At 39.9% G+C, this 27,977-nt stretch overlaps 4 protein-coding genes across 5 annotated transcripts; 3 read left to right on the top strand and 1 right to left on the bottom strand.

Moving 5' to 3' along the window:
- The first annotated feature begins 148 nt into the window (after positions 1-148).
- On the top strand, positions 149-14,558 carry epyc (epiphycan). Of its 2 annotated transcripts, XM_016677388.1 has the most exons (11): positions 149-410; positions 3,702-3,855; positions 9,728-9,893; positions 10,228-10,475; positions 10,512-10,752; positions 10,991-11,161; positions 11,443-11,565; positions 11,923-12,081; positions 12,239-12,441; positions 13,166-13,261; positions 13,494-14,558. In XM_016677388.1, the coding sequence occupies exons 2-11, from the start codon at positions 3,709-3,711 to the stop codon at positions 13,662-13,664; spliced, it is 1,725 nt and encodes a 574-aa protein (XP_016532874.1). In that variant the 5' UTR covers positions 149-410; positions 3,702-3,708; the 3' UTR covers positions 13,665-14,558. The 2 variants fall into 2 exon arrangements, with proteins under 2 accessions (XP_016532874.1, XP_007564130.1); XM_007564068.2 differs by having other exon boundaries at positions 10,228-10,752.
- An 898-nt stretch (positions 14,559-15,456) lies between these two features.
- On the bottom strand, positions 15,457-17,436 carry LOC103146235 (uncharacterized). The gene is made up of 4 exons (XM_007564067.2): positions 17,260-17,436; positions 16,622-16,715; positions 16,298-16,385; positions 15,457-16,215 (listed from the first exon to the last, which is right to left on the bottom strand). The coding sequence occupies exons 1-4, from the start codon at positions 17,357-17,359 to the stop codon at positions 15,484-15,486; spliced, it is 1,014 nt and encodes a 337-aa protein (XP_007564129.1). The 5' UTR covers positions 17,360-17,436; the 3' UTR covers positions 15,457-15,483.
- Positions 17,437-19,590: 2,154 nt separating this feature from the next.
- Positions 19,591-23,763, top strand: LOC103146254 (uncharacterized). The gene is made up of 10 exons (XM_007564094.2): positions 19,591-19,669; positions 20,611-20,714; positions 20,802-21,003; positions 21,168-21,312; positions 21,430-21,562; positions 21,651-21,771; positions 21,858-21,936; positions 22,648-22,750; positions 22,832-22,952; positions 23,072-23,763. The coding sequence occupies exons 1-10, from the start codon at positions 19,654-19,656 to the stop codon at positions 23,131-23,133; spliced, it is 1,086 nt and encodes a 361-aa protein (XP_007564156.1). The 5' UTR covers positions 19,591-19,653; the 3' UTR covers positions 23,134-23,763.
- A 668-nt stretch (positions 23,764-24,431) lies between these two features.
- Positions 24,432-27,902, top strand: LOC103146233 (uncharacterized). Its single transcript, XM_007564065.2, has 11 exons — positions 24,432-24,679; positions 24,944-25,073; positions 25,171-25,315; positions 25,547-25,667; positions 25,765-25,843; positions 25,957-26,068; positions 26,754-26,859; positions 26,934-27,015; positions 27,175-27,238; positions 27,337-27,451; positions 27,591-27,902. Coding segments are annotated over exons 1-11 (1,017 nt in total). The 5' UTR covers positions 24,432-24,678; the 3' UTR covers positions 27,653-27,902.
- The last annotated feature ends 75 nt before the right edge of the window (positions 27,903-27,977 follow it).

Below are 27,977 nucleotides of genomic sequence, written 5' to 3'. Positions count from 1 at the left end.
CACTTCCTGGTTGCTCTCCATTTCCCTTTGTGTCTGAAGTGTGTGTGTCCCGTTTGAGGCGATTGTGCAAGCGGGTGTACGGCACGAAGGGGGTGAGGCGTGGGGGGGGGGTTGCACTCAGAGTGACCAAAAGCAATCGCTCCTGTCCAATCAGTCTCAGTGCCTACCTTCACACATAAGCGGCAGGGCACTCGGGTCCACACAGACCTACACATACACACACACACACACACACTTACACTTAGACACTTGTCACATCTGCAGCCATCTTTTCCCCCTCACCCCACCATCACCTACACTCCCCTCTTCTTCAAGGCTACCTGTGTGACCTCTCACCATTGGCCAAGTCTCGGAGCCCTCAGCATCTCCATCACGGCTGAAGGGACCATTCGGGAAAGCAGGAGACAGAGGTAAGCATTCTTACTGCTGTGTTCATGCTGGTAGCGGGGATTAGGCAGGCTGAGGTGCATGGTTAACCCTTTTAAAAACAGTGGTAGTCAGGTTTTAAACAGGTGCCGCAACACCAACCGGCTTGGGTTAGATGCCTCGCGTTCACGTCTTTTTATCTTACTGGTAATTTCATTCACTTACGCGAAACGTCAAGAATGGGTTGTAGGGGGAATGGGGCTCATAATTTCAGAAATTGCATGCTCAAACTTGAAGCTGCTAAATTGCAGTTCTTCTATGCACAAGTCCTCCCAGGCACAGGTGGTTCTGCAGCAAAGATCTTTGGAATGTTGTTGCAAATTATTTGCACGAATGATTTTTCGGGCTTTTAACAAAAAAAAAAAACCTTTACACTCACAAAACCATGATGTTAGTGTGAGCGTGGCCGTTTATGCTCTCCATCAGAGGGAATATCACTGGGTCTGCTTGAGGCTTCTGAGGGAGAAAAGGTAGAATCGCTGGATATCAGGTATGCCCAACGTGTGGCCAAACATAACAAGGAGGCAGTCTAGAGGAAAGACACAAACACAGCTTCCACACACTGTACGCTGTGATGGCCTGTATAAAAGCCAAGCTCTGTGCTGTCTTTAGAAAAGTCCTTCTTTCAGTCTAGCTGTGCTGGATTTCTCCTGATCGGTCCATTTCTGTAGCAATGCCAACCAGTCGACTCCCTTCAGCAAAGTGCATCAAGTTCATGCTGAAGTCAGAGAAGGGACCGATATTATAATCCGTGTTTTATTGTGGTGATGTGCAAAAAATAAACTGGATAAGCATTTCATGATTGTTTTTGTGTGCCCTCATTCCAAAATAGCTGCAGTTTATTGGTTTTCTGCCACTGAAAGATAGATGTGTGAGGGTTGCATCTTTCCAACTGCATGCATGAATAAGTGTGTGTGCATCTGCGTGTGTGTGTGTGTGTGTGTGTGTGCGTGCGTGCGTGCGTGCGTGCGTGCGTGCGCGTGTGTGTGTGTGTGTGTGTGTGCCTAAGCCCCGTCTCTGCTGAATGGAGCTTTTCCTCATGAGCTGCAGCAGGTTGCTGCCATCCTGTCCACAAACCTCGGTGGAATTTGGAGTTTGAGTGCTGAGACTAGCGGGCCTCCATAAAGGCTCTCTGTGAAGGCCGAGGGGTCGGGTTAGCGCAGAAACCTCTCTCACCTCTCCTTTTTTCTCACTTACTCGCCCGGACTCAACTTTTTTTTTTTTTTTTACTGCACTTTCTCCATCTAACCCTGAGGGCCAACATCTTGTCTGTGTTTCCCTCTCCATAGCGCTCCTCTTTTCTTCTTCTCCCTCTCCTTGCTCACCGTTTCTCTGCCCTGGCCTGGAGGACTCCCTCTCTCAGCTCCCACAGTGCCATCACTGGGTCTTGAGTGCCGACACATTGAAATGTTTTCAGTCTTTTAATCCTAAATCCCAGGTCTGTAAGGAGTTAACCTTATTAGGCAGTAATTAACATATGCTAATCTTATTAGTGCTTTCCGCTTTGGAGTAATTCGTGAACTTAACGGCCTGCGCTCCAGAGGAAATAACAGGATCATGAGCAGTTGCTCTCTAGGTCAGGACATGCAAAGGCGACAGCCGTGTTGAAAATGATTCACGTTTATTTTAAAAGTGTCTCTGTTGAGATTTTTGTAGCTGCAGGTAAAATATTTTTGTCTGATTGGGAAAAATTCTTAAAAACTTTATGGGTAAAATCCCAGACATTTCAAAGCTGTGTGCTTATTTTATTACAACTAAATTTCCCCTCTGTGGGACAACAAAGGCCATTTATATTCAACTGCAGAAAGGCTTACATAATTTAGGACAGTCCAAACATTTTTTGGTGCCAGTGTTATGAAAGCCATTTTCCAGGTTGCCTGTGTTTTCACCATTGTTTATGCAGAGTGGAAATATGTTTTCTTGATAATTTATTCACATAACTGAACAGAATCTGTTTGCTATTCCTTCAGCAAATTTGGAATAAACACTTTACAGAGCCTTCCAAAAACCTTACCACAAACTCCAGTGTTTTTATTAGGAATTTATGCAAGACCAGTCACAAAGTGTGGCATGCATTGGGATTCAACCCACTTTCCTCTGATAAACAAACTTCTTTTCTTTTTTAGAAATCCCGCATATCGTAATATAAAGCCATCCAAGTAGACAGACAAGTCAGACAACGAGCATATCAATCAGAGGAGCAGTTTAAAGACTCGGAAATTCAGGAGAATATGAAGAGATGCTTGGGAGACTGAAATAAGTGCTGCACTTTGTAAATCTGAAATTTTGTCATTCATTTTCGTATCTACCAGTCATGCATTAAATACAGCAACCATTAGGAAGAAAGTCTGTTGGCACGATGAAGTAAAACCGAAAACGTTTGACCTTTGTGTGAAAATGTCACACTGTGACGCATGGTAGTGGCGGTGTCAGGCTTTGGGGTGTTTTTCTTCAAGAAGTGGAGAATAAATAGGACTCTGTGAAAGGTAACGGTACGAGGGAAGCCTTTAAATGAGTCCAAATGTCCACATGGAGCTACGGAGAAGGCAAAGACAAGCAGCATCGGGCTGAACACAAATGTCTGCCCAACTTTACAGGTTCTTATTTGTAAGAATTTTAAAGAAACATGTGAATCACTTCCTTCTACTTCACAATAATGCAGTACTTTGGTTGGGTAAAAGTTGTAGTTATTAGACATTTGTTGTTAAAGTACAAAAGTGCCAAAGACATAATGCTGGAAGTGTAAAATTCAACATTTACCTTGATGAGAAATGAACACACTGATTGTTTCGAACCACACTAAAGCAATGCTGGGATAAATATTTACCGTGTCTGAGTCCAACCAGAAAATGGTGCAAAACAATTACAATAACTTAGTCTGTCGCATATTAAATCATCTCCTCTGATCAAGTCAACAAGTCAAACAGTGACTTTCACTCTGTCTCCCATAAAAAGGAGAGGTGAACTGAGGCGTAAGAGCTCCTCAATGAAATTATGAAACTGGTTTAACCAGAAATAGAATGCCTTGCCCTTTGGTCCCGTGTCTGTCTGCGCCTCCATAATAAGATCAGTGACCTTAGTGGTCAGGGAACGAGGTCAAAACCTCAGTCTTTGGCACTGTAACAGGCTTCCAATTCCACTTGTATTCACTTTATATTCTCGTAAAAAAATTTACGCCACAAAAATACTCGCGTGCAACATAAAAACTGTACTTGTTAAGCAACCAATGAAGTGAAGAAACCTCTGTTTAATTCTGCTGCTCTGTTGTTGTACAGGTGGACCATGAGGATCTTTTTGTGGCTCGTGTTCGGACTCTTCGTCCTCAAAGTGGTGGCGGCCAGCCCCAGATTTTCCCGGCAGGTGGACTTTGACTCATACGACTATGATGAAAGAGAAAACAATGTTGAAGATAACTATGAGTATGGGGAGGTAAGAGGTTCTAGCTGTGCACAAGCTTTCACAATCTGCACAAACGCCTTAGCTTTTATTTAACGTTTGAAAATTAAAGTATTTTATTCCTTCACCATCAGTTTACATTTGATGAATCAGTGCATGAGATGCTTCCATTTTTGGACATCTCATTTGTTACAACAAAGATTGTAACAAAACCAACAAATGATGGTTAATTTTTTGAATTAAAGCGGCGTTTTTGTTGAACGTGTGGTTGTGGGCTGAGGTCATGGGGTTCTTTGAGCAGACTGGAATGCTGCAGATGGCAACTGGAGTGATTTGGAGCATTGACAGATTTATTTCTGTACAATTGAGCCAAACATTCCTCAGTTTATACTTTGGCCAGCCACCGTTAGAGGGTCAATGCCCCAGAATCCTGCATGCACCTGGAGCCGTTTCAGCTGGAAAATAAATGAGTTGGCCCCGATAAGAGCCTCATTCTTCTTTGCCCCTAGACTTGAGTTTTTGTTGAAGGCTGGGATTTTAGTTACTCTTGCAAATAAGCACACTTCTATTTTAAAATAAGTGTAAAGTAGAAAGGTACAGCTAAGACAAAAAAAAAAGCATCCCTTGCACCCAATGGTTATAATATGAACTTACTTAAATTGCTTATGAAATACCAAATCAGCTAATCACAATGCATTTAGGCAACTAGACATGGGGACTAGCTGGAGTTCAAAATGAGCATTGGAATCGGAAAGAGAGTGGATATAAGTGACTTTGAAGGTTGTTGTTGCCAGACAGGCTCAGAAAATACAGATTTTTTTTAGAAAAACCATTGTTTGCCAAGAATGTCCCAAAAAAAGAGAGAGAAAGCATCCAGTGAGTAGCCATTCAATGGAAATGACTTATCAGAATGGTAAATCTAATTATTGAATACTATATAAATACCACGAACTAACTCTAACTATCCTGTTATGATCATAGTTCATCTGTTTTCTAACAGAAAAGTGCACCAAATGGCAAAGCTCAATTAATCCCAAACAACTTTCTTAGTGAGTTCATTATTCCACAATGGAATACAAAGGTGCTGGACTACATTTCAATACGATAGGTCACCTTTGGGAAGTAGTGAAACATCATGGATGTACACCTGGCAAATGTCAGTATGGAATAAAACCTGAGGAATCATTCAAACAACTTGTCCCGAAGGCAAAAGGGAGTCCGATTTGGCACTAGCGCCCGACAAAAGTAGCCAGAGAGTGAATACTCTCTTCAAAAGGCTTTAACAGAGCCATTATATAAAATACAAGGAGTGGTGAGAAAACAACAACAATTAGTTAAAATAAACCAATCTCGAAGCAGTTAAAGTTGTGCTGCAGTGCACTAGCTTGTGCACAAAATGGAAAAGTAAAAAAAAAAGCTATTTTAAGCTGTGACTTTTCTAATGTTGCCACGGCAACATGTTAGTATGTTGACTTTAAAAAAATACAACATGCTATACTGCTGCTTTTGTAGATTCACTGTTAAATTGCTATAGGCCTATCGTTACCACAAGAACGGGTTGCAGTTGAGATGTGCTAATGACAAGAGCAAATTAAAAATGGCTCCCAGCAGCTTAAGCTAAGTCATGTTTAAGTTGATTCTGATGTGGCAACGCTGCGTTTAACCAGCATCACCGACCAAGGAAACTGGCCAGGCTTCCTCAATAAAACAAACCCTCTACATAAACTTTTCACGTGGCTCGCCATCGAACAACCAGCTTAAACATAATCTAAACCAATTTTAGTTGTTTTGTAAGGCACGTTTACTGTGACTTTATGCCTTTTCAAGCCAAAACCACTCTATTTCTCCCCAAACAATGACTAAGAAATGTAACCGCAGCCATTTTAAGGCTTTAATCAGCATGACTGAGTGGTGTAGTGTGAAATTGCACGGCTGAATTACTTCACAATTACCGAGTGTTGGGAAAACTGCTGTTTTGCTTGGAAATCATTTGATAACAATTAGCAAAACAGAATAATACAGTGTGTTGCTTCAGGCTCTGTGGGGTTTATGGTAATTTTACTTCTCCTGGTTTCAAACACAAAGGCTACATTAATTTCTATGCTTTCCACATAGCATAAACTCAAAGGTTTGACACGTAATTGTAGTGCGGGGAAATCACCAAGGATCTCGTTTAGCTTTCTTGATAACGCAGAGAAATGTGAAGGGCAGACTTTCAGAGGGTTGAAGAACAAATGTCTTTCATATACAAACATAGAACCTCAGGGGAGAAATGAGGCGGTGATGAGCTCCATCCCTGGAATGCTGAGTCTTTGCTTTTCATGGCCAACTCTACTTTGGCATTAACCTTCCTTCCCTCTGGGTTTTGTCTCTTTCAGTTGAATATAAGCCTCATCTACATTGTTATCCAAGCAAATCATCCTCAGTCTGCTGCATTCGAATGCTTTAATCACCATCTTTGGACTCATTCATGCATTTTGTTTGCCAATGTTCTTCACTCTCAGAGATGAAGCAGGAAGCAATTTCAGATTTCTATATTTTTGCACTGTAGCAACATTTCTCTAACATGGGTGCATTCAGTCCTGATCTAAAACACTCAAGGACTTTCCATGTGCATCTGTTTGGAAAGTTGAGTAACAATTTACTCTAAGTTCTGTTTCCCCCTGAGAATGTTGAAAATATTGATCAAGTTTTTTGTGTAATATGTCTAAGATCAATATTCAGATGTTAATATGATCACAAAACGGATGGCCATATTGTCAAATGATTTGATTTGAAGAACAGACGGGCTTGATCTAGGAATAGCTGCATTAACTTGTGGACAAACTTGAAAGAGTACAATGGCATTTCAAAACAAATATATAAATTTTTGCTTCCTGAGAGAAGACTTGGCTGAATAAATTCAATAAACGGAACATAATTACCCCACAAATTAGGGACGTGTATCTAACAACTTTAAAAATCCTACGTTCATAACCTAAGATTTATGTTTATGGAGTTTATGGAGTGGGAAGAAACTGAAGTACCTGGAGTTTGCATGTTCACAGGAAAAGACCCAAAACCAGGGTTCAAACCCAGGACATTTTTAAAACTCCGTTAGTCTGTTTAACTCATACAAAAAACTTAAAATCAAAATTTTTTAAATATTATCCATTCCAGAAAACAAATGACAAAATAACCCTTCTTTGGCTACAGGATTTTTAATAATCCCGTAATGTGAGAATGTTTGCTAGCTAGCCAAGGTTAGCCAAAGGGGAAGGTGAGCACGATCCGTCTAACAAAGTCAAAACATATCAAGGTATTTAGAAACTGCAAAATGCAGGTAAGGCTTTAAAACTGCAAACATTCGGCGTCATACTGTTTTGTGCAGTACAAAGTTTCGGAAGGACCATTGCTCTTTTGTTGTTTGAAACATATAGTAAAAAAAGATGACGTTCCATCCCCACCTGGTGCTGGATATTGCTAGTTAGCTCGGGCTAACTAGCATACTTAATGATTTCGGTACTTAAAAAGTAAATGATGCACACTTTTAAGCTGCGCCAAACTGTTTCATCCTGACAAGGAGTTTCTCTTTACTACACGTTTTCAAATGATAATCCTTAAATATAGAAAGTTCCATTAAACGTTTTCAAGAGAGAGAGAATACCCTCCAAACATGGATTTTTAATTATTTTTCTTTTGTTAGTGATGGGTAATGTTTGTTTTTAACATTGTGTCCGGTGTGAATGATGATGCATGGCAGTAAGAGTGAGGTTCTTGTTGGACACCTTCAGTCTCATATCAGTTCAAGCAGAAACGATTGACAGAAGCTCTGCAGTCTTCTGGTTCCTGCTTCCACATTCTGAACATCTTAATGCAAGGTTTTATTTTATTTTCCCATGCTGCTTTCAGAGCTCTTCTTTTATTTATCTGTTTATTTTTTGGTCGCTAGCCTTTAACCTCTTCTTTTCCCATAGGTATGTATGTTTGCTTTGGAGAAAGGGGAAATGAAGGGGAGCGCTGCAGTGAACCAACGCTGTACATGACTTTTCAAAGACTTACCTTGTTGTATGCCAAACTGTGTGTAAGCTAACTTTAGAACATGACATTCAGAGCTGAATATCTCTATTCTAGTATTTCTCCTGCTTGCTTTCTTGGTACTACATGTTCTACTAAGCATCTATTCCCTGGACTCGTTTCCAATGACAAATCTTGGCTCGTTGATATCTGATGACATTCGGGTTGGCTCACTTGCACAGATTCAGATTCAGATCTTTGCAGCTACCATGTGTGTCTTGGTTCCACAAGGACCATTACGGATTTTAGTGAGTTGGGTCATCTGGAGCGTCAGGTACTACCTGTGTGTGGGAGTTCATTACCCTCATTTGGAAAAAAGATAGAACTGCAGGTTCCATCAAACAGTAGGACACCGAAGGGCAACTGCAAAGAAGAAAAAACTGCAGCTACGACACCACAGAGCTTTTAAGTCTCAAAAACTGCAATTTATAAAGTTTTGCACGGTTTCCTGTTTGTTTCCCAACATTAAACCTAATGCTGGTTGGCTTTGTAAACATGAGTGCAGAGAATTTTACTTATGATGGGATTTGCAATGTTAAGAATAGAGGAGAGATTTCGGTTATTATCTTTAAATGTTTACTTTTTTGTCTCAAGAAATATAAATTTAATGGCTACTCACTTGCTGTTGGTTTGCATGAAGCTCTAACATTTAAAATTGGGATATTTAACCAGTTGTGCAGTAAACAGTAAGGTATGTTTGTTTTTTGCATTTTGCACAATAATTTGTATTACTAGAGAACATCTTTGTACATTTATAGAATCAGAATATATAAATTTTCAAGTGAAAGTATTAATTACTAATAGTGGAGGTATATTTTTTACTTTAGATGTAAATGCATCTGATCTGAGGCCATTTTTTTGACAGTTTGCTTCCATCTAGTGGTGAAAGATAAGACGTTCATCTTGGATTCCTGACCTTTGTGCAGGTGATAAAAGTTCCGTAATATGGTTGTTAAAATTCCTAAAGTTTTGAGTAGCCTGCATTGAGTTTATTTTGTGCCCAGTTTTATTAGATTAGATTTTTAACGTGCAATCTGGTCAGGCTTCTATGATAAATTCTATTAAGTATTCAGTTCAAATTACACCACAATTTCACCTAAAATTAGATGTAGCTGATGGAACGTCACCCAGAAAACTACCATGAATTAAGGAAACGGTACGTGCTTTGGTTTTTAAGTGATTGAAAAAGCAGGATTTCACATGCAATTCACAATCTGGGGCAGTCAGGGGAAGAAAATCACTTTAAAGTTCCCAAATTTCTTTTAAAAAAAACTAAACGAAATGGGGATGGCAAGAAAACAGAACCCGTCCATCAAGATACTATATATACTCTGAGGGAGTAAACAACGTGAAACAGGACAGGTGTGATGATTAACAAATGAGGAGCAGGTGTGAAGAATATGCAAAAAGCAGCAGGAAGCACCTTAAAGGGGAACAAACACCAACAGGTTTGAAGACCAAAAAGGAACCTAATAAAGTTTATGTAAATTCACGACTTAAAATTATTCAATAATGACTGAATGGCAACAATGGTAATAGGAGTTTGTCCTGTTCAGTATAATAGTTTACCACCACCAGCGTGTGAATGGCACTCAAACATGAGTAACGATTTTCCCCACAATGAGTACACTCTTTCTCAAAAATATGTTTGGGCTCTCAGAATGTATTCTTCTTGCAAATATTGTCTGTTCCCTATTAGAAGACGGTTTTAAAATGACATTTTATGAGAGAACCAAAAATAATCCATGAGAACCAACCAGAATTTGTTGGTAAAAGAAGTTGAGTGCTAGGAATAGGACTGAAACGGGACGCTTTATGTCTTGACTCACTGCTAGTTTTTTTCTTTCAGCCAGAGAATGAGAAACCGGATCGATCGGATTATAACTATCCTGAACCAGAAGTAGTAGCAGAAGAAAAAGAGGAGGAAGAGGAAGAAGAATTGCCTCTAAAACCCCAAGCTGTCCCTCAGGGTTCTGGTGGATCTGGTGTCCTCATGGGTCCAGACACAGAGAAAGGTCTGAAGAAGCACATACATTTAGATCTTAACTATATTACCACTAAACGTAGGGGTGCACGCAATTTAATAGAGGGCTCTAGAATTTCCCTTTCTTATTGTGTTATTGGAATAACTGGGTATTCCATTCATCCTTCATCTCAACCCACCCCGGCAGTCCTGTTTCCCATTTGCATGTTACCCATTTAACTGGCAGTCAGTGGTTAAATGTGTTGTGTTGACTGTGTCTGTTTCTCATGTTTTTAACCCAATCATCATTGTTCTCCAAATCTGATCAATGATCTGTTTCAGTCCTGTCTGTCTGTTTATCAGTACCTCGTTTTGTCTCTAACAAGAGGTGGAGCTGCGTCAGGCAACGGTCGATACTCTTCATGTTTCCGGGGATTTTGGAGGCTCTGTGGGGTCTGGAGAAACCTCAGCAGCTTCCGGGGCCTCTGGGTCTGCCGTCTCAGGAGACATAGTGGCCTCCAGTGCCTCCGGGGATCTTTCTGGGGACATTATTCTGATATCTGGGGATCCAGAAGAATTCTTTAACGCCAGTGGAGTGGTCAGTGGATCTGGGGAGGTCTTGACAGATGGGGTTCCAGAAGAGTTCGTTATACCCAGTGGATCTGGGGAGCCCTTGATATCTGGGGACGTCTCAGGATCTGGAGCAGCCATCGGGTCTGCTTTTTCTGGTGCCTCGGGAGACTCTCTTCCTGAAGTTGTCACTGAACTCCCCTCTGAAACCGGAGTATCTGGGGACCAGTCTGGCTCTGGGTTCTCTGGAGATCTTTTGAGCTCTGGGGCCTCTGGAACCTCTGGGGACTCTGAGGACTCTATTGTGTCAGGATATTCAGGGATAACTTTGATATCTGGAGGTTAGTACCTTGACTGAGCGTGCGATTCGTGCTAATTAACTATTGTTCCATTTAACTGCTCTCCTCAATAATGTAGTTAAATGTTGACCTTAATTATTTGTGCAGCACATTATGATTGTATTCAACTTTTTCCACCACAATCATGAGTTTCTAACATCTTGTTTCATTCTAAATGCGAGTGTGATTGATTGTCCCTCTTAACCTCTAACTCCTAACACCAACCCTCGGCTCTAACAAGAGGAGGAGTTTCTCCCTTCTGCGGATAAAATCCCCGAGGAGGTACTGAGTGCTACTGGGATGCCCTCGGGAGACATTGACGGCTCTGTAGACCCAGAGGTCTCTGGAACCTCTGGACTTCCTAGTGTCTCTGGCTCAGGAGACGTTGTGATCCTTGTGACAATTCGACCAGGTCAGTATCTAAGATTGAAGACAAAGGAAAATGGAAGATTGGATCTTAGACACCCTCCTAACTTGTTTTATGTGGTTTTTGTCTCAAGTATTTTCTCTAACCTTGTTGGCAATCACATTTCATGTCATTAACCGAAAAAAAAAAAATGATGTTCATGTAATCCTAATCCAGAAAAATGCATAAACACTTGTTTAACACTGCTAAACTGCTTCGCCGCTTCCTGTCCCGTGTCCACCTCAATCTAACCTCTGTTTTTAACACCTAATCTTGTCTCTAACAAGAGGAGGAGCCTTTTCCAACCACAACTAAATCCCCTGAGGAGGGGAAAACAACAAGTGTAGAAGAAGGGCCCTCTGGCTTCCCATTGCCAGAGGAGCCAGATGAGCCCGAAGTTATTGATGAAGGTTAGTACTATTCCGAGCCAAATCCTGACTGGGAGTTTTAACAGATCAAAGTCATAACAGGCAGTTGAACCAATGAAGCATAAAGGAAAAAGTGAAAAACATCAAATATATTGTGACTGGAGATGTTCAACACATAAAGTATGGTTTTACTGTAGTATTTGTAAATGCTTACGTCTGTGTAAATGTTGGGCTTCGGGTCATTTCAGGTTAAGAGGTGAGGGTTTATACCATTCTGAACAGCCTCAATCCTGCACGGGGGCTTTTGGGGTACATTAAGAAATATCTTCAGCCCTGTATGATTTACATTTGAATTCTGTTTCTATTCCTCCATGCCTTTTCCCTCTCGATGTTTTCCAGGATTGCCCGTTTGCTTGCTGTGCACATGCCTCGGCGGTTCGGTCTACTGTGACGACTTGAAGCTCAACAGGGTTCCACCTCTGCCCAAAGACACTACTCACTTCTACGCCCGCTACAACAGAATCACGAAGATCAGCAAGTCCGACTTCGCCAACATGAGTATGTGTCCCGTGTGAATGAAAATGTTTGGGTATTAGAGCAGGTATGTCCAGAAGCGAAGCTAACCTTTTTCACTGTTTACAACTCCAGAGTAGGTGTGAGCGGTCGGTGAGCACACAGCACGAGTATCTGAGGATGGTGTTTTATTGCCTTCCAGACAAGCTGAAGAAGATCGACCTGACTGCTAATAAAATAACCTCTATTGAGGACAGGACGTTTATGGGCCTGCCTGAGCTGGAGGAGGTGATAATCAGAGAAAATCACATCTCACAGCTGCCAGCCCTTCCCGAGACCATGACTCTGATTGATGCCAGCCACAACAACATTGGCTCAAAGGGGATTCATAAAGAGGCGTTTAAAGTACGTACACCTTCTTCAGTAGATTTCTTCCAATGAGTATGGTTGCAGAGCTGACAGAAAATTTGAGGCAAACTCGCCCATTTTGCATTGCATGATCTCATTTTAAGCCAGACTCCCAATACTGACTCTAAACAAACGGGGAATCCGTCATCGAAAGGTTTTAAAAGTGAACAGAATTACTTTATGACAGAAGCAGATCATACAAGTTAATGGCAACCACTTTGTCCAAGAAAAGACAGAGCTAGTTGTATTTTATATAGGGAAGAAGAACAAAGCATATGCAAAAGCAATAGCAGCAACAATTTTGTAAATGACTCGGTCTAGAACAGGGGTGGAAAAGAAAAGTCCTCAACAGCTACTAGCCTGTACATTTTAGATACATCCCTTCTCCATCAAAGCTGAATCAAACAAATGGCTTCACTACCTCTGCTCTTTCTGTCAGAAAGGAAAACAAAAAAAGGGTTAATTATTTCCATTGGTAAAAACACACAGCGAAATGTAAAAAGACAGAACCATGAGTACTTTCTCTGAAAGACAAAGAGGACACAAAGTTCAATGGCAGCAATAGTTCCGCCCTGAAATAAGATAAATGCAGAATCAATGATGAGCATTATATATTATTCTATAAATAACATACGGATAGTTACAATGGAAAATAAAAATGTTTTGTTGTGCAAATGAAATGTTAAAACAAGTAATATCTTTGCTCTTCTCTGGATTACAGGACATGACTAGCCTGCTGTACCTTTACCTCACCGATAACGACGTCGATTATATTCCAGTGCCTCTACCAGACAGCCTACGCTCTCTACACTTACAGGTACACCAAATCTGGCTTCATATCTTGTTGCTGACTGCTCACTAATGGAGGGGTGTATATTTTTCAGTGCACGGTGTTGCATTCTTTGAATTAAACATCTTTCCAAACAGAACAACCATCATTAAATCGCACAGCTCTCTCCTTGTTCATTGCCAGACTTCAGAACTAAATCAACCAGAATTTTCAAGAGACTAAACGACTGAAAAACCTTCTTTTGCCTGTTCTGCTGCAGCGCAACAACATTCAGATGATGCACGAGGACACGTTCTGCAACCTGAACGACTTCAACTACATCCGAAACGCGTTGGAGGACATCCGTCTGGACGGAAACCCCATCAACCTCAGCAAGACCCCGCAGGCTTACATCTGCCTGCCCCGTATACCCATCGGGAATCTCATCTAACTTAGACTCCTGCAAACTCCTTTGTACATACTGACATGCAGAGTTAAGCTATATTCATTGTTCAAACTACCAGTCATTTCCGAAGGTGTGTTTCCTACATGCTGCTGACAGATGGAGCCAATCTGTAAAACTGCGTGCAATCTGCGCGGAAATGTTCGGCATCGCCCAACGAGCAAGTACGACTGATATTCCAACAATCAAGCACATATACACTACCTTCTTCCTGTTCCTCAGTATTTTTCATGCCAACAGAATATAAATTGTATAAAGTTTTACTCAAATACACATGCACAAGCACACAAACTTTTTATTTTGCCAATACTTCAGAAGTACAAATCTGTATTGTTCAAAGAGCCTCATCGGATGTTTATTTTTCTGTTCAGTGTCTCTTCCAAAAGCCAACCAGTAATGTGTTGTTTAAAGGTTCACTTTGTAAAAAATAAAATAAATAAATATTAATTTTAAGATTAATGACTAACACTTCTTTGGCAATGTATGCAAGCAAAGACTTTAATGAAGCTGGAGCTGGATGAGAATTGATGCAACGTAATAAACCAAACGCATTTAAACACAACTTCTGGTTGTAAAGTTTGTACTGTAATATAAAATAAATATATTTAGATTTTGTTTCTTTACACAAACTGACATAATTTTTTATATTTGATTGAAAAGGTCCTGTTTCAACTGTGCACAATAGTTTAAATCAAGAACTCTAATGTCTAGAGTCGATTAATTAAAGACTATTGTTAGGTTATGGAGGTGGTGGGTGGGTTTGGTTTGTTTTTTTTTTTTGGTTTTTTTTGGTTGTGGACCGGGTTTAGAATACTGCCATTGTGTGCCCTGTATGGAATAACCACAAGAGAATAAAGTCGTTTTAAAGACTTCTCCAATCTAGAGGTGGCTCAATGTTTTTTTTTTTTTTGTTTTTTATTGAAAACTTAAAAAAGATTGTTGGTAGATTTTAACTTCTGTGACAACATAAAATAGAAAAGAAACATATAACCATAAATATGTCTGCATTCTTTGCAAAACATCCACATTTGGAACAATATGTTGGATCGCAAACATCCACTTGAGGAATTGAATACAATCATGTGCTGCGCAATTTTATTCACCTGCCTTGAATTTTACTCTAAAAACCAAATTCAACATATTTCACTGGGGTTTTATGTGACAAACCAACATAAAGTACTGAATCTATACATGGTAAACGATACATTGTTTTTGAAAATGTTTTACTAATAAAAATCTGAAAAAACTCTCGACTGGGAGACAGACGACACTTCACAACTATCCACTATTTTGTGTTGGTCTGTTACATAAAGTTACCATAGAAATGCTATGAAGATTTTAGTTTTAAATTGACTAAATGAAAAATAATGCAGGGCTGCACAGTGGTATCACTGTTGCCTTGCAGCAAGAAGGTCCTGGGTTCGATTCCCGGCCCAGTTTGTATGTTTTCCCTGTGCATGTGTGGGTTCTCTCTGGGTACTCCGGCTTCCTCCCACAGTTTAAAAACATGGTCTCTCTAAATCCTCCCAAGGTAGGTGTAGGTGTGTGTATGGTTGTGTGTCCCGTCTGTCTATGTGTTGCCCTGCGACTGACTGGTGACCTGTCCAGGGTGACCCCGCCTCTCAGCCGAAACGTTCACTGGAGATAGGCACCAGCCACCCTTCTGACCCCAGTAGGGACAAGGGTGTACAAAAAATGGATGGAAAAATAATTCAACAGGTATAAACACATCTGCAAGGCACTGTAATTTCTCCTCCAAAGGTTAAGGTAGTGCAAACAGTCATTGTATTGATTTTATTTTATATTTTTAAATGTTCTCTGCCAATTTTTCCAACAAAGACAGAACTCGCTCCCTTTTATCCACTGCATCAGAGTTCATCACCTTGCTGTCATCCTCTGTGACCTCCTCCGTTCTTTCTTTTTGCACCATAAGTCTCAGCCACTTTGCTTTTTCCTTTTCCAGAGTCAGCCTCTCGCTGCGCAGAGCGTCTCTGTCCTTCTCCAGCATCAGCTTCTCCCTCTCCATCACGGCCCGCTCTCTCTCCATCACCGCTCTCTCTCTTTCCATCACGGCCCTTTCCCTCTCCGTCGCCGCCCTCTCCCTCTCCAGCAGCGCCCGCTCTCGGTCCAGAGCCGCAACGTCCTGATACGGTTTCTCTCTTTGCATAAGCAGCTGTTCACTCTTTCTCTCTTGGGGCTCGCAGTTCGTGCTGATGTCCACGTCTTGAATGGAACCGTTTACCTCCTCACTTTCTGCAAACTCTGTTGCAGCAGTCTCAACCTCATCTCCATACACCTGAACGTCAATCTCTGCAATAGCCGCTGCCTCATCTACAGCAGAAGACACCCCCGTGTTGGAAACCTTTCTCCTTTTGCGTGTGGGTGCTATTAAAAAATCGCTAACGTTGCTGTTATTAGGAAGGGCTTTGAGGATGGGGGCTGAGCTCTGCAGTCGACCCTCCATGGCATCATCCATCAGGGAGAAGAAAGGCCATGACTGAGGCACCACTTTGACTCCTGGTGGGGGATTCTTCAACTCCTGAGGAGGAGCGGAAGCAACAAATGGTAAAAAGAGTAAAATGGTCAAACTTTTAACTCAACTAAAGCAACCAAATCTGTACCTTGTATCTCTTCTTCAGGTTTTCAAATTTTTTAGAGGCTTGACGATGGGTCATCCTGTGATGCAAGCCCATATGTTTCAGGATGGCCCTGAAAATGATATTATTTCACTGGATTACCAACAGGATAGTTGGTTTAATAAGTGTACAAAAAAAGAAGCAGCTGAAAAGTTAGTTGATCAAGTTTAATTCACTTTCAATTGTAGTTTCATCTAAAATATTCTAAAATACCTTTGTTGAAAGTAAATTTTATGCATTGATTGTAGAACTGGGTGTTATGGATGATTTTGAAACGTTGCTTTTGGTAAAACTGCGTGGCATACATACCTCCATGCCCACTTGGAACTATTTCTCAATCCAGAGAAGAGGTAACTGTTTGAGGCCCGCAATTTCACAAAGTTTTCAATTTCTTTGTTGCTCACTGAAAAAATAAAACACAGGATAACAAGGGTTAGACACTGACAGGGTTCCTACACGTTTTTCAGTGCAAAACGAAGAGTCAAAATGCAAGAATTAAAGTTCAATTTGAATTTAAGATGGGTGGATGAATGGATAAATATATGGAAAAACGTGGGTGGGTGGATACAACTTTTAATCTGTGTAAGAAAGCATGGCAAGAGAAATGCTTCTATAAAATCCATTTTGTCTTCATCAATCAAATTCCAGAGTTTTCTCTACGTAGGAAACTTGTACTGATGACTATTGATGACACGAATCTTCGCCTTAATATTTACAATTTACTATCTAAAGTTAGCATAAATTATTTTAATATTACTTTTGTTCATAAAGACTTTGCTCATTAGCATATCGCTAAACACCAGACTAAAATGTTTGAAATACGTTGCAGTCGCTTTAATAAATACTCAAGCCTGATGTTAATACTTCACTATGTAGTAGCCTTGCTAGGTTGCTCCTAAGCTAACTCTGCCCAGTATAGTTAGCTTCGTTAAACCGTCGTCACTTACTTTTATAAGTGAACTCCGTCGGGATAATCCCATCACACATGGTGTTGGTGTAGGCGTGATCTGGCTGCGCAGTCATGTCCATTCTGCTTCCTGTAAACATTTACCAACAAAGCGTCCTTCGTAGTGGTTAACAGTCGTTCCTACTTCTGAAGGTCCCTACCTTCTTCTTCGTGAGTTTAAAAAGCCAGCAGAACCATCTCTCTATCGCCATCTACCGTCGAGGTTGTTACACAGGTGATAAAAAGCATCATTTCATTTAATGCCATTTTAGGTGTCAAAAAGATACCTAATATAGTAGCAAACATTGGCAAAATAAATTTGACATGGAACTCGAACATGTTAAATAACATAATTAGTCAATAATGCATTTTTATACCATATTTAACTCAATTCAGTGCTTTTAAATAGCAGCAACTCACAGCAACAGCACTTTGTTAACAAGCTGTTCTATCTGCTGAGCATCCCGTGTAATTTGCAGGTCAAATGAATATTCAGTAAAGAGTATATTGTCAATGGAGTAACATTTCATTGTTCTAATGAGATGATCATTACACACACACAATGATAAGTAATTGTTTCAAAGGCTGTACGTAGTGAGCAAATCCAATTTTAAAATGCCTGAAATGTGTCACTTGGCAACGAAGTTATTTATTGATACTCATTTTTATTTCATCTTAAAAATCCCAGAATTAATATTTTGAACTGTACCCTAACCGTCTTATTACCACATTCACAAATTAAATCAGATGTTATAACTAGTTACTTGAGGCTACAGTACTTTTTAGTCTAACTATCTACTTCTACCTGAGTAAAAAACATACTGCAGCTATTCTTACTTGAGTACAACTATGTACTACACTGATCGTTACTCACATGCCAACGTGCAGTACACATTAACACAAAATTTGACAGGTGCAAAAGTATGGGCACCTCAACAGAAAAGTTACATTAATATTTAGTAGATCCTCCTTTTGCAAAAATGACAGCCTCGAGTCGCTTCCTATAGCTTTTAATGAGTTCCTGGATCCTGGATTAAGGTATTTTTGACCATTCCTCTTTACAAAACAATTCCAGTTCAGTTAAGTTTGATGGTCGCCGAGCATGGACAGCCCGCTTCAAATCATCCCACAGATGTTCAATGATATTCAGGTCTGGGGACTGGGATGGCCATTCCAGAACATTGTAATTGTTCCTCTGCATGAATGCCTGAGTAGATTTGGAGCGGTGTTTTGGATCATTGTCTTGCTGAAATATCCATCCCCAGCGTAACTTCAACTTTGTCACTGATTCTTGAACATTATTCTCAAGAATCCGTTGATTGGAATCCATGCGACCCTCAACTTTAACAAGATTCCCAGTGGCGGCACTGGCCACACAGCCGCAAAGCATGATGGAGCCTCCACCAAATTTTACAGTGGGTATCAAGTGTTTTTCTTGGAATGCTGTGGGGGGTTTTTTCGCCATGCATAATACCTTTTTTTTTATGACCAAACAACTCAATCTTTGTTTCATCGGTCCACAGGACCCTATTCCAAAATGAAGCTGGCTTGTCCAAATGTGCTTTTGCATACCTCAAGCGGCTCTGTTTGTGGCGCATCACTCTCCCATACAGCTTCTCCTTGTGCAAAGTGCTGAATTGTTGAACGATGCACATCATCTGCAGCAAGGTGATGCTGCAGGTCTTTGGAGGTGGTCTGTGGTTTTTCTTTGACTGTTTTCACCATTCTTCTTCTCTGCCTCTCTGATATTTTTCTTGGCCTGCCACTTCTGGGCTTAACAAGAACTGTCCCAGTGGTCTTCCATTTCCTTACTATGTTCCTCACAGTGGAAACTGACAGCTGAAATCTCTGAGACAACTTTTTGTATCCTTTCCCTAAACAACTATGTTGAACAGTCTTTATTTTCAGATAATTTGAGAGCTGTTTTGAGGTGCCCATGTTGCCACTCTTCAGAGGAGATTCAAATGGGAGAACAACTTGCATTTGGCCACATTAAATACCTTTTCTCATGATTGGCTACGCCTGGCTATGAAGTTCAAAGCTTAATGAGGTTACCAAACCAATTTTGTGCTTCAGTAAGACAGTGAAAAGTAGTTAGGAGTATTCAAATCAATAAAAATGATAAGGGTACCCAAATTTTTGCACCTGTCAAAGTTTGTTTTGATGCATATTGCATATTTTCTGTTAGTCCAATAAACCTCATTTCAATACTGAAATATTACTGTGTCCATCAGTTATTAGATATGTCAAACTGAAATAGCTGTTGCAAACACCCAAATATTTAGAAATAGAAATGATTAAGATTGATAGGGGTGGGAGTGGTATTTGTTTATTGCAGTGTAGGCCCAGCATTGCGTTCATGGGTAAAACGAAAGTAGTTTAATATAACCCGGTGATGGCGTCTGCTCACGGTAAGCTGGCTTTCTCTCTGACCTCTATGGATGTATTTATGATTTTAAAAATAATAATAATAATAATAATAATAATAATAATAAAATAATAATAAAGTGCAACACTCTCTGTTAGATATGCTGTATATATTTATATTCCGTTTTTTTCTTTCTTTATTTAGCGCCGATAGTTACTGTAAAATAATGTCATTTTTGTAAAAAAAAATACATACTCAAATAAAAACAACAAAATTGTGTTAGATGTCACGAATAAGTAAGTATTAGATACAAAATACATTTTAAATCTCAGTCACGTATTGTACCGTAGTCAGATACTGACGTTCTTGCAGTTTGACAACTTGGAGTTTCGAGTTTCGTTTCTTCCTCAGCCAACATACAGAACATCTATAAAGTTCTTCTACTTACAGTTTCACAAATGGTTGTGAAATCTGCGCTTACCTTTAATCTCTGATTTAACATACATTATTAAGACTAAATAAATCTTGACTTTGGTTTGCGACCCAGCTATGAAATGAAACTAAAAGGACTCCACGAGTTCGCCAGCAGGGGGCAGAAGGCTTAGATGAGATCACGTGTTCTGGTGACAAAATATATGAATGCTTTGTTTGTTTACTTATTAAATGACCACAAAAATAAACTATAGAGGTTCAGTTACTAGGGGGACCTCTAAAGGAAGCTGGTAGTATTATATTTTATTTTTGGTGCATCAGCGTGAAGAAGATGGAATACAATGCATGTAACACTTTTAATTTGTATGTAATTTTGACATAAACTTTCTGTTTTCTTTCACTTCGCCCTACTTTTTGTTGTGACGTAAACTTCTAATAACATTTTTGAAATGCTTTGTTTCCCAAAGTTAACCATATGATGATGACGACTGTGATTGTAAAAAGGATGGCTTGTCCTGCCTTGACCTGATACTTGAGTGAAATATTTTTCAGAGTCTGTTGAGGAAACTTTTTCTGAAAGCGAATCAGAAGACAGCGATGAGTCATACTTTGAGTCGGAGAGTGAGCAGGAGTCAGATTCAGAGGATGACAGTCAGGTCAGTTTCCAAACACAACCACACATAAACCCAGGAAATAACTAATCTAAACCCTCTTTTCCTTAAACCATTCTTTTCCTTTTTCAGATTTACACAAAGCAACCCTGCAGATATTACAACCGTGGCGGCTGTAAGGACGGGGCCAGCTGCTCTTACCTGCATGTGTGCAAGTATTTTCTAACAGGAAGCTGCCGCTACGGGTCAAGCTGTAAACTCAGTCACAGTTTGGGTGGAAGGAGGAGGTCATCTGGGGCGTGTGCCAGCGCCGAAGACCAATCAGCAGCCAGCAGTAAGAAGCTATTAACTTTGATTTATTCTTGTTACTTAATCATGTTGTTCAGGTAGCTCCAGTGGTCTATGTCACCAATTGTCTTTAAATAAATGTTATTTATTTTTGTTTAACATTAGTTGCTTACCGCATTCAAATGAAATTTATGTTTGTTTTTCAACCAGACCCCCAACTTACTGATGGTCGACCGTACCAGTGGCAGATAAATGGTGGAAAGGGCTGGAAGGATGTTGAAAATGATCACATTATCGAGGCCCAGTATTCGCTGCCCCACACGAAAAGCATCAAAATATACAACACACCATATGGGTAAACGTTTAAATCATATATATTTATCTTCCTTTGTTTAAATTTTAAAACTGTATTCAATTGTTACAAAGTGAAAATACATATCAGCAAGGTAAGAGTGAGGTTGCTGTCCTGCAGGGCGGTGTCTATAGACTTCATCAAAATAAGAGTCTATGGGAAGAACCTGAAGGTGAGGCGCCTGGATGACGGCAACACCGTGTGGAACTGGTACTGCACCTTAAAACGGAAGTGGAGGAAGTATGGAGACAAGGTAGATGGCTTCTGCATCTCTATTCTCGTTTAAACCTCGTACGGTAGGTTGGAGTGACGACTTGTGGTGTTTGCTGTGCTGTGGGCAGGACTCGAAAGGTAATCCAGGTCCGGTAAAAAGCTCCGACATAGAGAGGAAGTTCCAGAGCGACCCGAAAAGCTCCTTTACTTTCACGGCTGGCGTGGAGACTTTTCAAATTAAGTTTCCAGGTGACTTGCACTCTCTTCTCCAACTAGATGCAGCACTTTCCTAGCGATTTACTTGACTTCACTGACTCGATTTTGACTTTTGATAGAAATGCGGCAAGTGGGAAAAAAGAAAAATAGGAAGGTCACACGACGACCTGTGTTCAGACAACAACAAGCGAGAGCAGGGTAAGTTTGGATTTGGTTCTCTAAAATCAGAGACATTTGAATTGTGTTCAAGTGTTTGATTTTTTTCTGAGTGTCATGCTCAAAATCTACAAAACCACACAAATATTGTATCCACAGCACAGCACTGTTAATGGACATCACTTTATTGTGTAATTACTAAAATAGGTTATAGTACGGGATATAATTACTTCCCTACAACTGTTATTGTCTGTGGACATAAAGTCTGAAAACAGCATCTACTTTGGGAATAAGTTCCTCCAATCAGTCTTTCAACTGATGAGCAAAGTTTTAGGAATCTTAAAGCGAAACATCAGCATGTCTTTCTGGTTATAGGTAGATTGACTTTAACACCAATTGGAACAAAAATCATTCTGTCCAAAAGCCTCAGACAGAAAATGTTAGATGTTTAAACAGGGAAATGCGCTTCGAAAATGCAGAAGAACGTCATTGTTATGGTGTGCACGTCCTATAATATACCAATGTGTAATTTTAGACATTGTAAATTACTCACCAAATTATTTTGAAACATTTTATTGAAATTTTTCGTATTTCGTCAGAAATTCATGTTCAAATATGCGCAGAATGTTTTAGGTTGTCCTAATTTCTTTTGTTCTTTTGTCTTTATGCTCCGCTAACACTATGCTAGCACCAGGAGCCATAAACATGTCTTTTAAAAGCTGCAAGTCCAAAACTTTGATTTTAATTTTTCAGAGCCGCTCTTCTAGCCGGATCGTTCCAGACGCTTTCTGTGGGCACCAAACCGCAGTGGCAATTCGAAGGAAACGGTGGAAACTGGCACACCTTCAAACACAGGGTCAGCAGAGCATGTGGTTCAGTTTGATCTCAGAGACTTTGTTTTCCAGTTTAACTGCAACATGTTAGTTTGTTTCAACAGCCGGGCACTTCGTCTGACTGCTCCATAACCAGTGACGACATCGAGAGCAAGTACCGGCTTAACCCCTCCGACACCATGAAGTTCAAAATAAACGGACAGCCCTACAAGCTGGATTTTGGAGGTCAGGATTGTTGACAATTCAGCATCATAAGACAGTTACCACAATTAGAGGATAAGTTCATCTTGTCAATCAAAGCAATTAAATAATACCTTTAAACATATATTATTTTTCCATTCCAGCGATGATTCAGATCAACCAGACAAACAACCGTAAACGCAAGATCAGACGAGTGCTGGTGTGAGGAGTAAAGACGGAGCTACTTTTCAGAAAGCAAACAATTGTGCAATATTGTGCTAGTGCATTGATTTAGGCTGTGTGTTTTCCAGTTACACCAGGGATAGCTCTCTAATAAAACTTTTAATGATGTTTACAGACATTATGACCTGATACTATGAAATATCAGTGAGGTTTACAAGTGAATACATGAATCCTGCCTGAGAATCCTGCACTAAAACAATCCAACTTGTAATTTGCAGAGTTGATGTTTGAATTTTTGATCTCAGAGTCTCAGGGGCGCTTCTCTATGGTTTTTTGCAGAGTACCGAAACCAACCGAAGGTTTTTCAGAAAACCAAAAAAATCTTGGTTAAATTAGAGGACATGGAATGTGATTTTAGAATCTGCCTATGGGAGATACGCAGACAGATTCCCTTGATGCAATAAAAATATTAAAATTAAAGTAGATCAATTCTGATGCACAGCAGATGTTGCTCAATTGTGCCTTATGCTTTACGTGCAATCTTTGTCGTTTACTCTTCTTTGCATGGTGCTTGTCTCCTTTTCCCGTCTTCTGGTGCTGATCTGAGAAAAGCCTCTGGTGAAGATCATAATCTCTTTTAGCAGAAACAGAAATAAATTAAAGTTTCAAATTTGTGTCGACTTTTGTTTATTTTAAGAATGAGGAATTTATCCTCCGATTTTTGTAAATCCTCTATTGATCAAATGAGACACCTTCAGTACCAGTTAAGGTCTGATAACTCATTTAATTTAATGACTTTATTTTTAAAGGAAATCTGGGATGTTTGTTTAAAAATATAACTTTCGGTCACATTTCAACAGATTTTGTTGCTATAAAATGGAAAGGAAAACACCAAATATGGCAGCATCCTATCCACAGTGACATGAGTGTAAACTTTGTAAGATATAATCAGAATAATCCACAGAGCATTTTATTTATTTGTAGTCATGGGCTGCATTTGATCTCTGATTTACAAAACCTTTATTCTACATGTGAAAACACACAAAAGAAATTTTCTAAGCTTCTTTTTGCATTTGGGTCACCTGTAGTAGATTCAAGCAGAAAAACAAAGGAGTTTTATTCAATAAATTTAAATGTTATTGGAAACTTTATTTATTCCAGAAACTCCACGACTAAGTAAAACACGTTACATGTATAAATCACAAACAAACTCATGTTTTGAAGCCTTTATTTCTGTTAGTTATTATGGTTTGATGTTCACAGCTACTGTGAACTCAATAATTATCTGCTTAAAGATTATTTTCAAAAATTACTTTTAATCTGACAAATCTAATGGGAAAATTTACTCTAACTTATTTCTGAAGTTAGTATACGTTATAGTTGACAGTTGCCTTTGAACCATTTGTTAGCACATGTAGCTACATCCATATGGCTGAAGACCAAAGAGTCCATAGTCACATTGACAGAGTTAACTTGTAAAAACTTGTAAAAAGCAACTGGAGTTTCCCCTCCCTCTCCCTCTCAAAGAAATGAAAGTGAAACTATTTATGTCTGTGAAATGACAGCGTAGCAGAAGGATTTTAGCGCAAGTAAGTGGGTTGATTCATGTGTTCGTTTTGGAAATGTCATGTTAAGTCACTTTTGTGCGTAAACTTTCCAAATCTTGCCGTTTTAGTGTAGTTTATTTGTCTCAGCTTATGTGGAGTCTGAATCAGTCTGAGAACGAGGAAGTTGGTGTTTGGCTGTTATGATCTACAGGAGCTACAAAGCAGGATGATTTCACTTCTTTCCCTACAGCTGGGTTTAGAAAGATCACAGTGATATGTAATAAAGTCCAAATCTCTGTTTGTCAGTGAGTGACGATCATTATCAGTGGCAACTGCTGAACGGCAATCAGTGGCTGAAAATCGACAACGATCATGTGATCGAGACTCACTACTGCCAGCCTGGAGCAAAGGGGATCAGCATCAACACAAGCCTCGGGTTTGTATTTCTACGCTCTGCGTAAAATAGGTTTGGCCATGTATCTACAGAAACCACATGAAAAATACCATGGTGCATTTTTTTTGTCAATCCACAGGGTAGTTTTTATAGACTTCGATGAGCTGAAGACTGATAACCCAACACTGAGGGTGCAGAGACTGAGCTTTGTCCCTCAGGGTCAAGAAGAGGACATCGGATGGTACTTCAGAGACGACAGCCTGTGGTGTGAATATGGATCACAGGTGAAGAAATGTGTTCTCTCTCTCGGGGTCCTGACACTTTGTCTGAGCTAATGTCTTTCTTGTATCATGAACTATTATAAACAAATGCAGCAGTAGAAACGGCTTATGAGGCTTTCCGGTAGCTGTGATCTTGAGTTCTTGTGGAGTATGAAATTTCCTGGTGTTTTTGTTCTTGGGAGGGTGTTATTGTGAACAATCGCTGAACATTTTTCATCCTCCTCACCCCCTCAGAGCTCCAACATGTCATCGTCGTCCATCACCAGCAAAGACATCGAGACTCATTTCACTCAGAACCCTCAGGGAGTCATTCAGTTCAGCGTTGGCTCGACCGGATACTCACTGGATTTTTCCAGTATGTGGCTTTGACGAGTTTCTGGGAGCTATTTCTACAATCAGGTACACATTGTATGTATGCAGTTAGATGTAACTGAAGGCGTTTAAATTTGCAGCCATGACCCAAACCAACGTCGCTACAGGCTTGCGCAGAAACATGCGCAGGAGACCGAAATTCACCTCAAGCCCTGCAAGGTGAGATTTTTCAACCTTGGTTCAGTCATGCCCATGTAAATGAAGTGAAAGATTCTAGCCTCTCTCAGAATAACAATAAAAAAAAATAAATACTTCACTTTATGTCCCTGCAGCATTAGCTACGCTTCATCCCTCCCTCTGGCTTCACAATCCCAGTTACACAATCCCAGCTTCAAGTGGGAGTTTATGGGAGATGAGGGGCAGTGGACAGAATACCAAGCACATGTAAGTACAGCTTCTTATACACCAACTTTATTCTCCAACTTCCAAAATTGTAACCTTTGAACATGCATTCATTTCATCCTTAACTTTTGAGTGTCGTATTAACCCTTCTGCAATGATTGGGGAGACTCAACAGTGACATCTGGTGGTTATTTTGTCACATGTCATATTTACGTTTCAGTGTATGTTTTTGAGATTTTTACTGGATAGATCAACACAAAATAGTTTAGGGGTTTTTTTCCTACAAATAAAAATCTTTCAAGATGGAAGCCTGTGATTGTATTTAGCCTTTGAAGAAACAATCTTTTGTAGAAACACGTTTTCCTGAAATTTCAGGAACGAAGACTGAAAAATGTTCCCGTTTGTCCTTCTAACACGATTAAAGTTCAGACAGATTTATTTGAGATATTCTGTGAACATAAAATTTTAAGTTTTGACGCAGAATACATATTGAATAAAGAGCTTGGCTTCTTCCATAGCATGATGCTGCCACCACCGTAGATTCAGCGTAATTAACAGTGCTTCTATGATCAATGCTTTTCCTTTGTTGCTTTGTCTACATTGTCTTAGTTGCTTTGAAGTTGTGCCATAAACTTTTTACTTGCAGATTATGAAATAAGAAGCACCATGACATTATCCAAGCTAAATGTAGCGACATTTATTTGTGATGATGCCTATTTGTTTGCAGATATGTTCGCTTGACAGCGCTGCCATTGAGAAGCAATACCAGCTGAACCCACAGGGCCAGATCCTCTTCAATATCAGAAACTTCTCATACAAGCTGGATTTTGCAAGTAATAACCACAATTCATTCTCAATAATCCACTATTTAATTCAAGAAGCCTCTGAAAACCATTATTGATTGCAGGAATGTGTCAAATTAATAATAATATTGGGACAAGACGAAGCGTGAAGCGGATTCCGGACTACGGACCTCAGAAAAACAACAGGTAAATCTTTTTAGACATGTCTTTTAATTTGAAAAGTTTATGACCAACTTCCTTTGGAGTAACTTAGTCCTTACATGAATGAATATAACAGTATCTATATGATGTTTCCACTTATGCTCTATTAATCCCCTTAATCTATTTCTGTCTTATCTTCCTCAGCTCAAGTACAAATGTCCGTTGGCAGTTCCAAGATATCGATGGGATTTGGAAAGATTATTCCAAAGTAAGACTGAGTATCTCCTTTTATTAATATGAGAACAGCGATGTTAGTAGACTTGCTAATAAGCAGCCAAACTGTACCTTGTTTATGGTGTCGTGCAGAGTTATCGTCAATGCAGCGTCTCCAGTCCAGACATTGAACTCCAGTACCAGCTGAACCAGTCAGGCATTATGACATTTGCCACCGGCAGGTTCAGCTACGAGCTCAACTTCTCAGGTGAGCAGCAGAAAGAGAGGTGAAAGTGAGCAACTATGTAGTTCAGGCGATGCAAATACAGCTGTACTCATACGTTATGCAGATGATATTGTGAAATTTTTGCATGTGGAAAAAGTTAATGTACCCCGTCTGCTTGCAGCCATGACTCAGAGGAACCTGTCCACAAATACCACCAGGTCGGTGAGACGACTTCTCCAGTGATTGGGACGGATTATTCAGAGGGAGGAGAGATATTTGGCCGTTTTCCTCATAAGCCATCTTGTTTCTATCTTGTTTGGTGTTTACAGTACTGTTGACCTGAATGAGGCCGAGATGCTCATAGGTTTTCAGTCCACTTTAGAGTTAAAATTTGGGTTTACTTTCTGACAAGATACAGAATATCTCTTATCTAAAGTATGTTCTCGTACATCATTCTGGGCTCCTACAGCTTTTCATGTCAAAATCCCAAAATTGTCTGTACTTCCCAACCTGCTTTTCAAGTATAAATACAAGTGAAGTTAAGGCAGATAGTGATGTCAAGCTTTAA

Source organism: Poecilia formosa, unplaced genomic scaffold (genome assembly GCF_000485575.1).
Source record: "Poecilia formosa unplaced genomic scaffold, Poecilia_formosa-5.1.2 Scaffold154, whole genome shotgun sequence".
Lineage (NCBI taxonomy): Eukaryota > Metazoa > Chordata > Actinopteri > Cyprinodontiformes > Poeciliidae > Poecilia > Poecilia formosa.
Note: the sequence above shows the minus strand (reverse complement) of the source record. Positions and strands in the feature narration are given on the sequence as shown.

Excerpts from the sequence above, each read along its gene's own strand:
- epyc (XM_007564068.2), top strand. The coding sequence starts at position 3,709 with ATGAGGATCTTTTTGTGGCTCGTGTTCGGACTCTTCGTCCTCAAAGTG. Across the intron at positions 10,753-10,990 it reads GATAACTTTGATATCTGGAG|AGGAGGAGTTTCTCCCTTCT; the intron begins GTTAGTACCTTG and ends GGCTCTAACAAG. Across the intron at positions 12,442-13,165 it reads TTCATAAAGAGGCGTTTAAA|GACATGACTAGCCTGCTGTA; the intron begins GTACGTACACCT and ends TCTGGATTACAG.
- LOC103146235 (XM_007564067.2), bottom strand. The coding sequence starts at position 17,359 with ATGTTTACAGGAAGCAGAATGGACATGACTGCGCAGCCAGATCACGCC. Across the intron at positions 16,716-17,259 it reads GACGGAGTTCACTTATAAAA|TGAGCAACAAAGAAATTGAA; the intron begins GTAAGTGACGAC and ends TTATTTTTTCAG. Across the intron at positions 16,386-16,621 it reads AGTTCCAAGTGGGCATGGAG|GGCCATCCTGAAACATATGG; the intron begins GTATGTATGCCA and ends TATCATTTTCAG.
- LOC103146254 (XM_007564094.2), top strand. Across the intron at positions 21,004-21,167 it reads AGACCAATCAGCAGCCAGCA|ACCCCCAACTTACTGATGGT; the intron begins GTAAGAAGCTAT and ends TTTTTCAACCAG. Across the intron at positions 22,953-23,071 it reads CTACAAGCTGGATTTTGGAG|CGATGATTCAGATCAACCAG; the intron begins GTCAGGATTGTT and ends TTTCCATTCCAG.
- LOC103146233 (XM_007564065.2), top strand. Across the intron at positions 25,844-25,956 it reads TTCACCTCAAGCCCTGCAAG|CATTAGCTACGCTTCATCCC; the intron begins GTGAGATTTTTC and ends ATGTCCCTGCAG. Across the intron at positions 26,069-26,753 it reads GGACAGAATACCAAGCACAT|ATATGTTCGCTTGACAGCGC; the intron begins GTAAGTACAGCT and ends ATTTGTTTGCAG.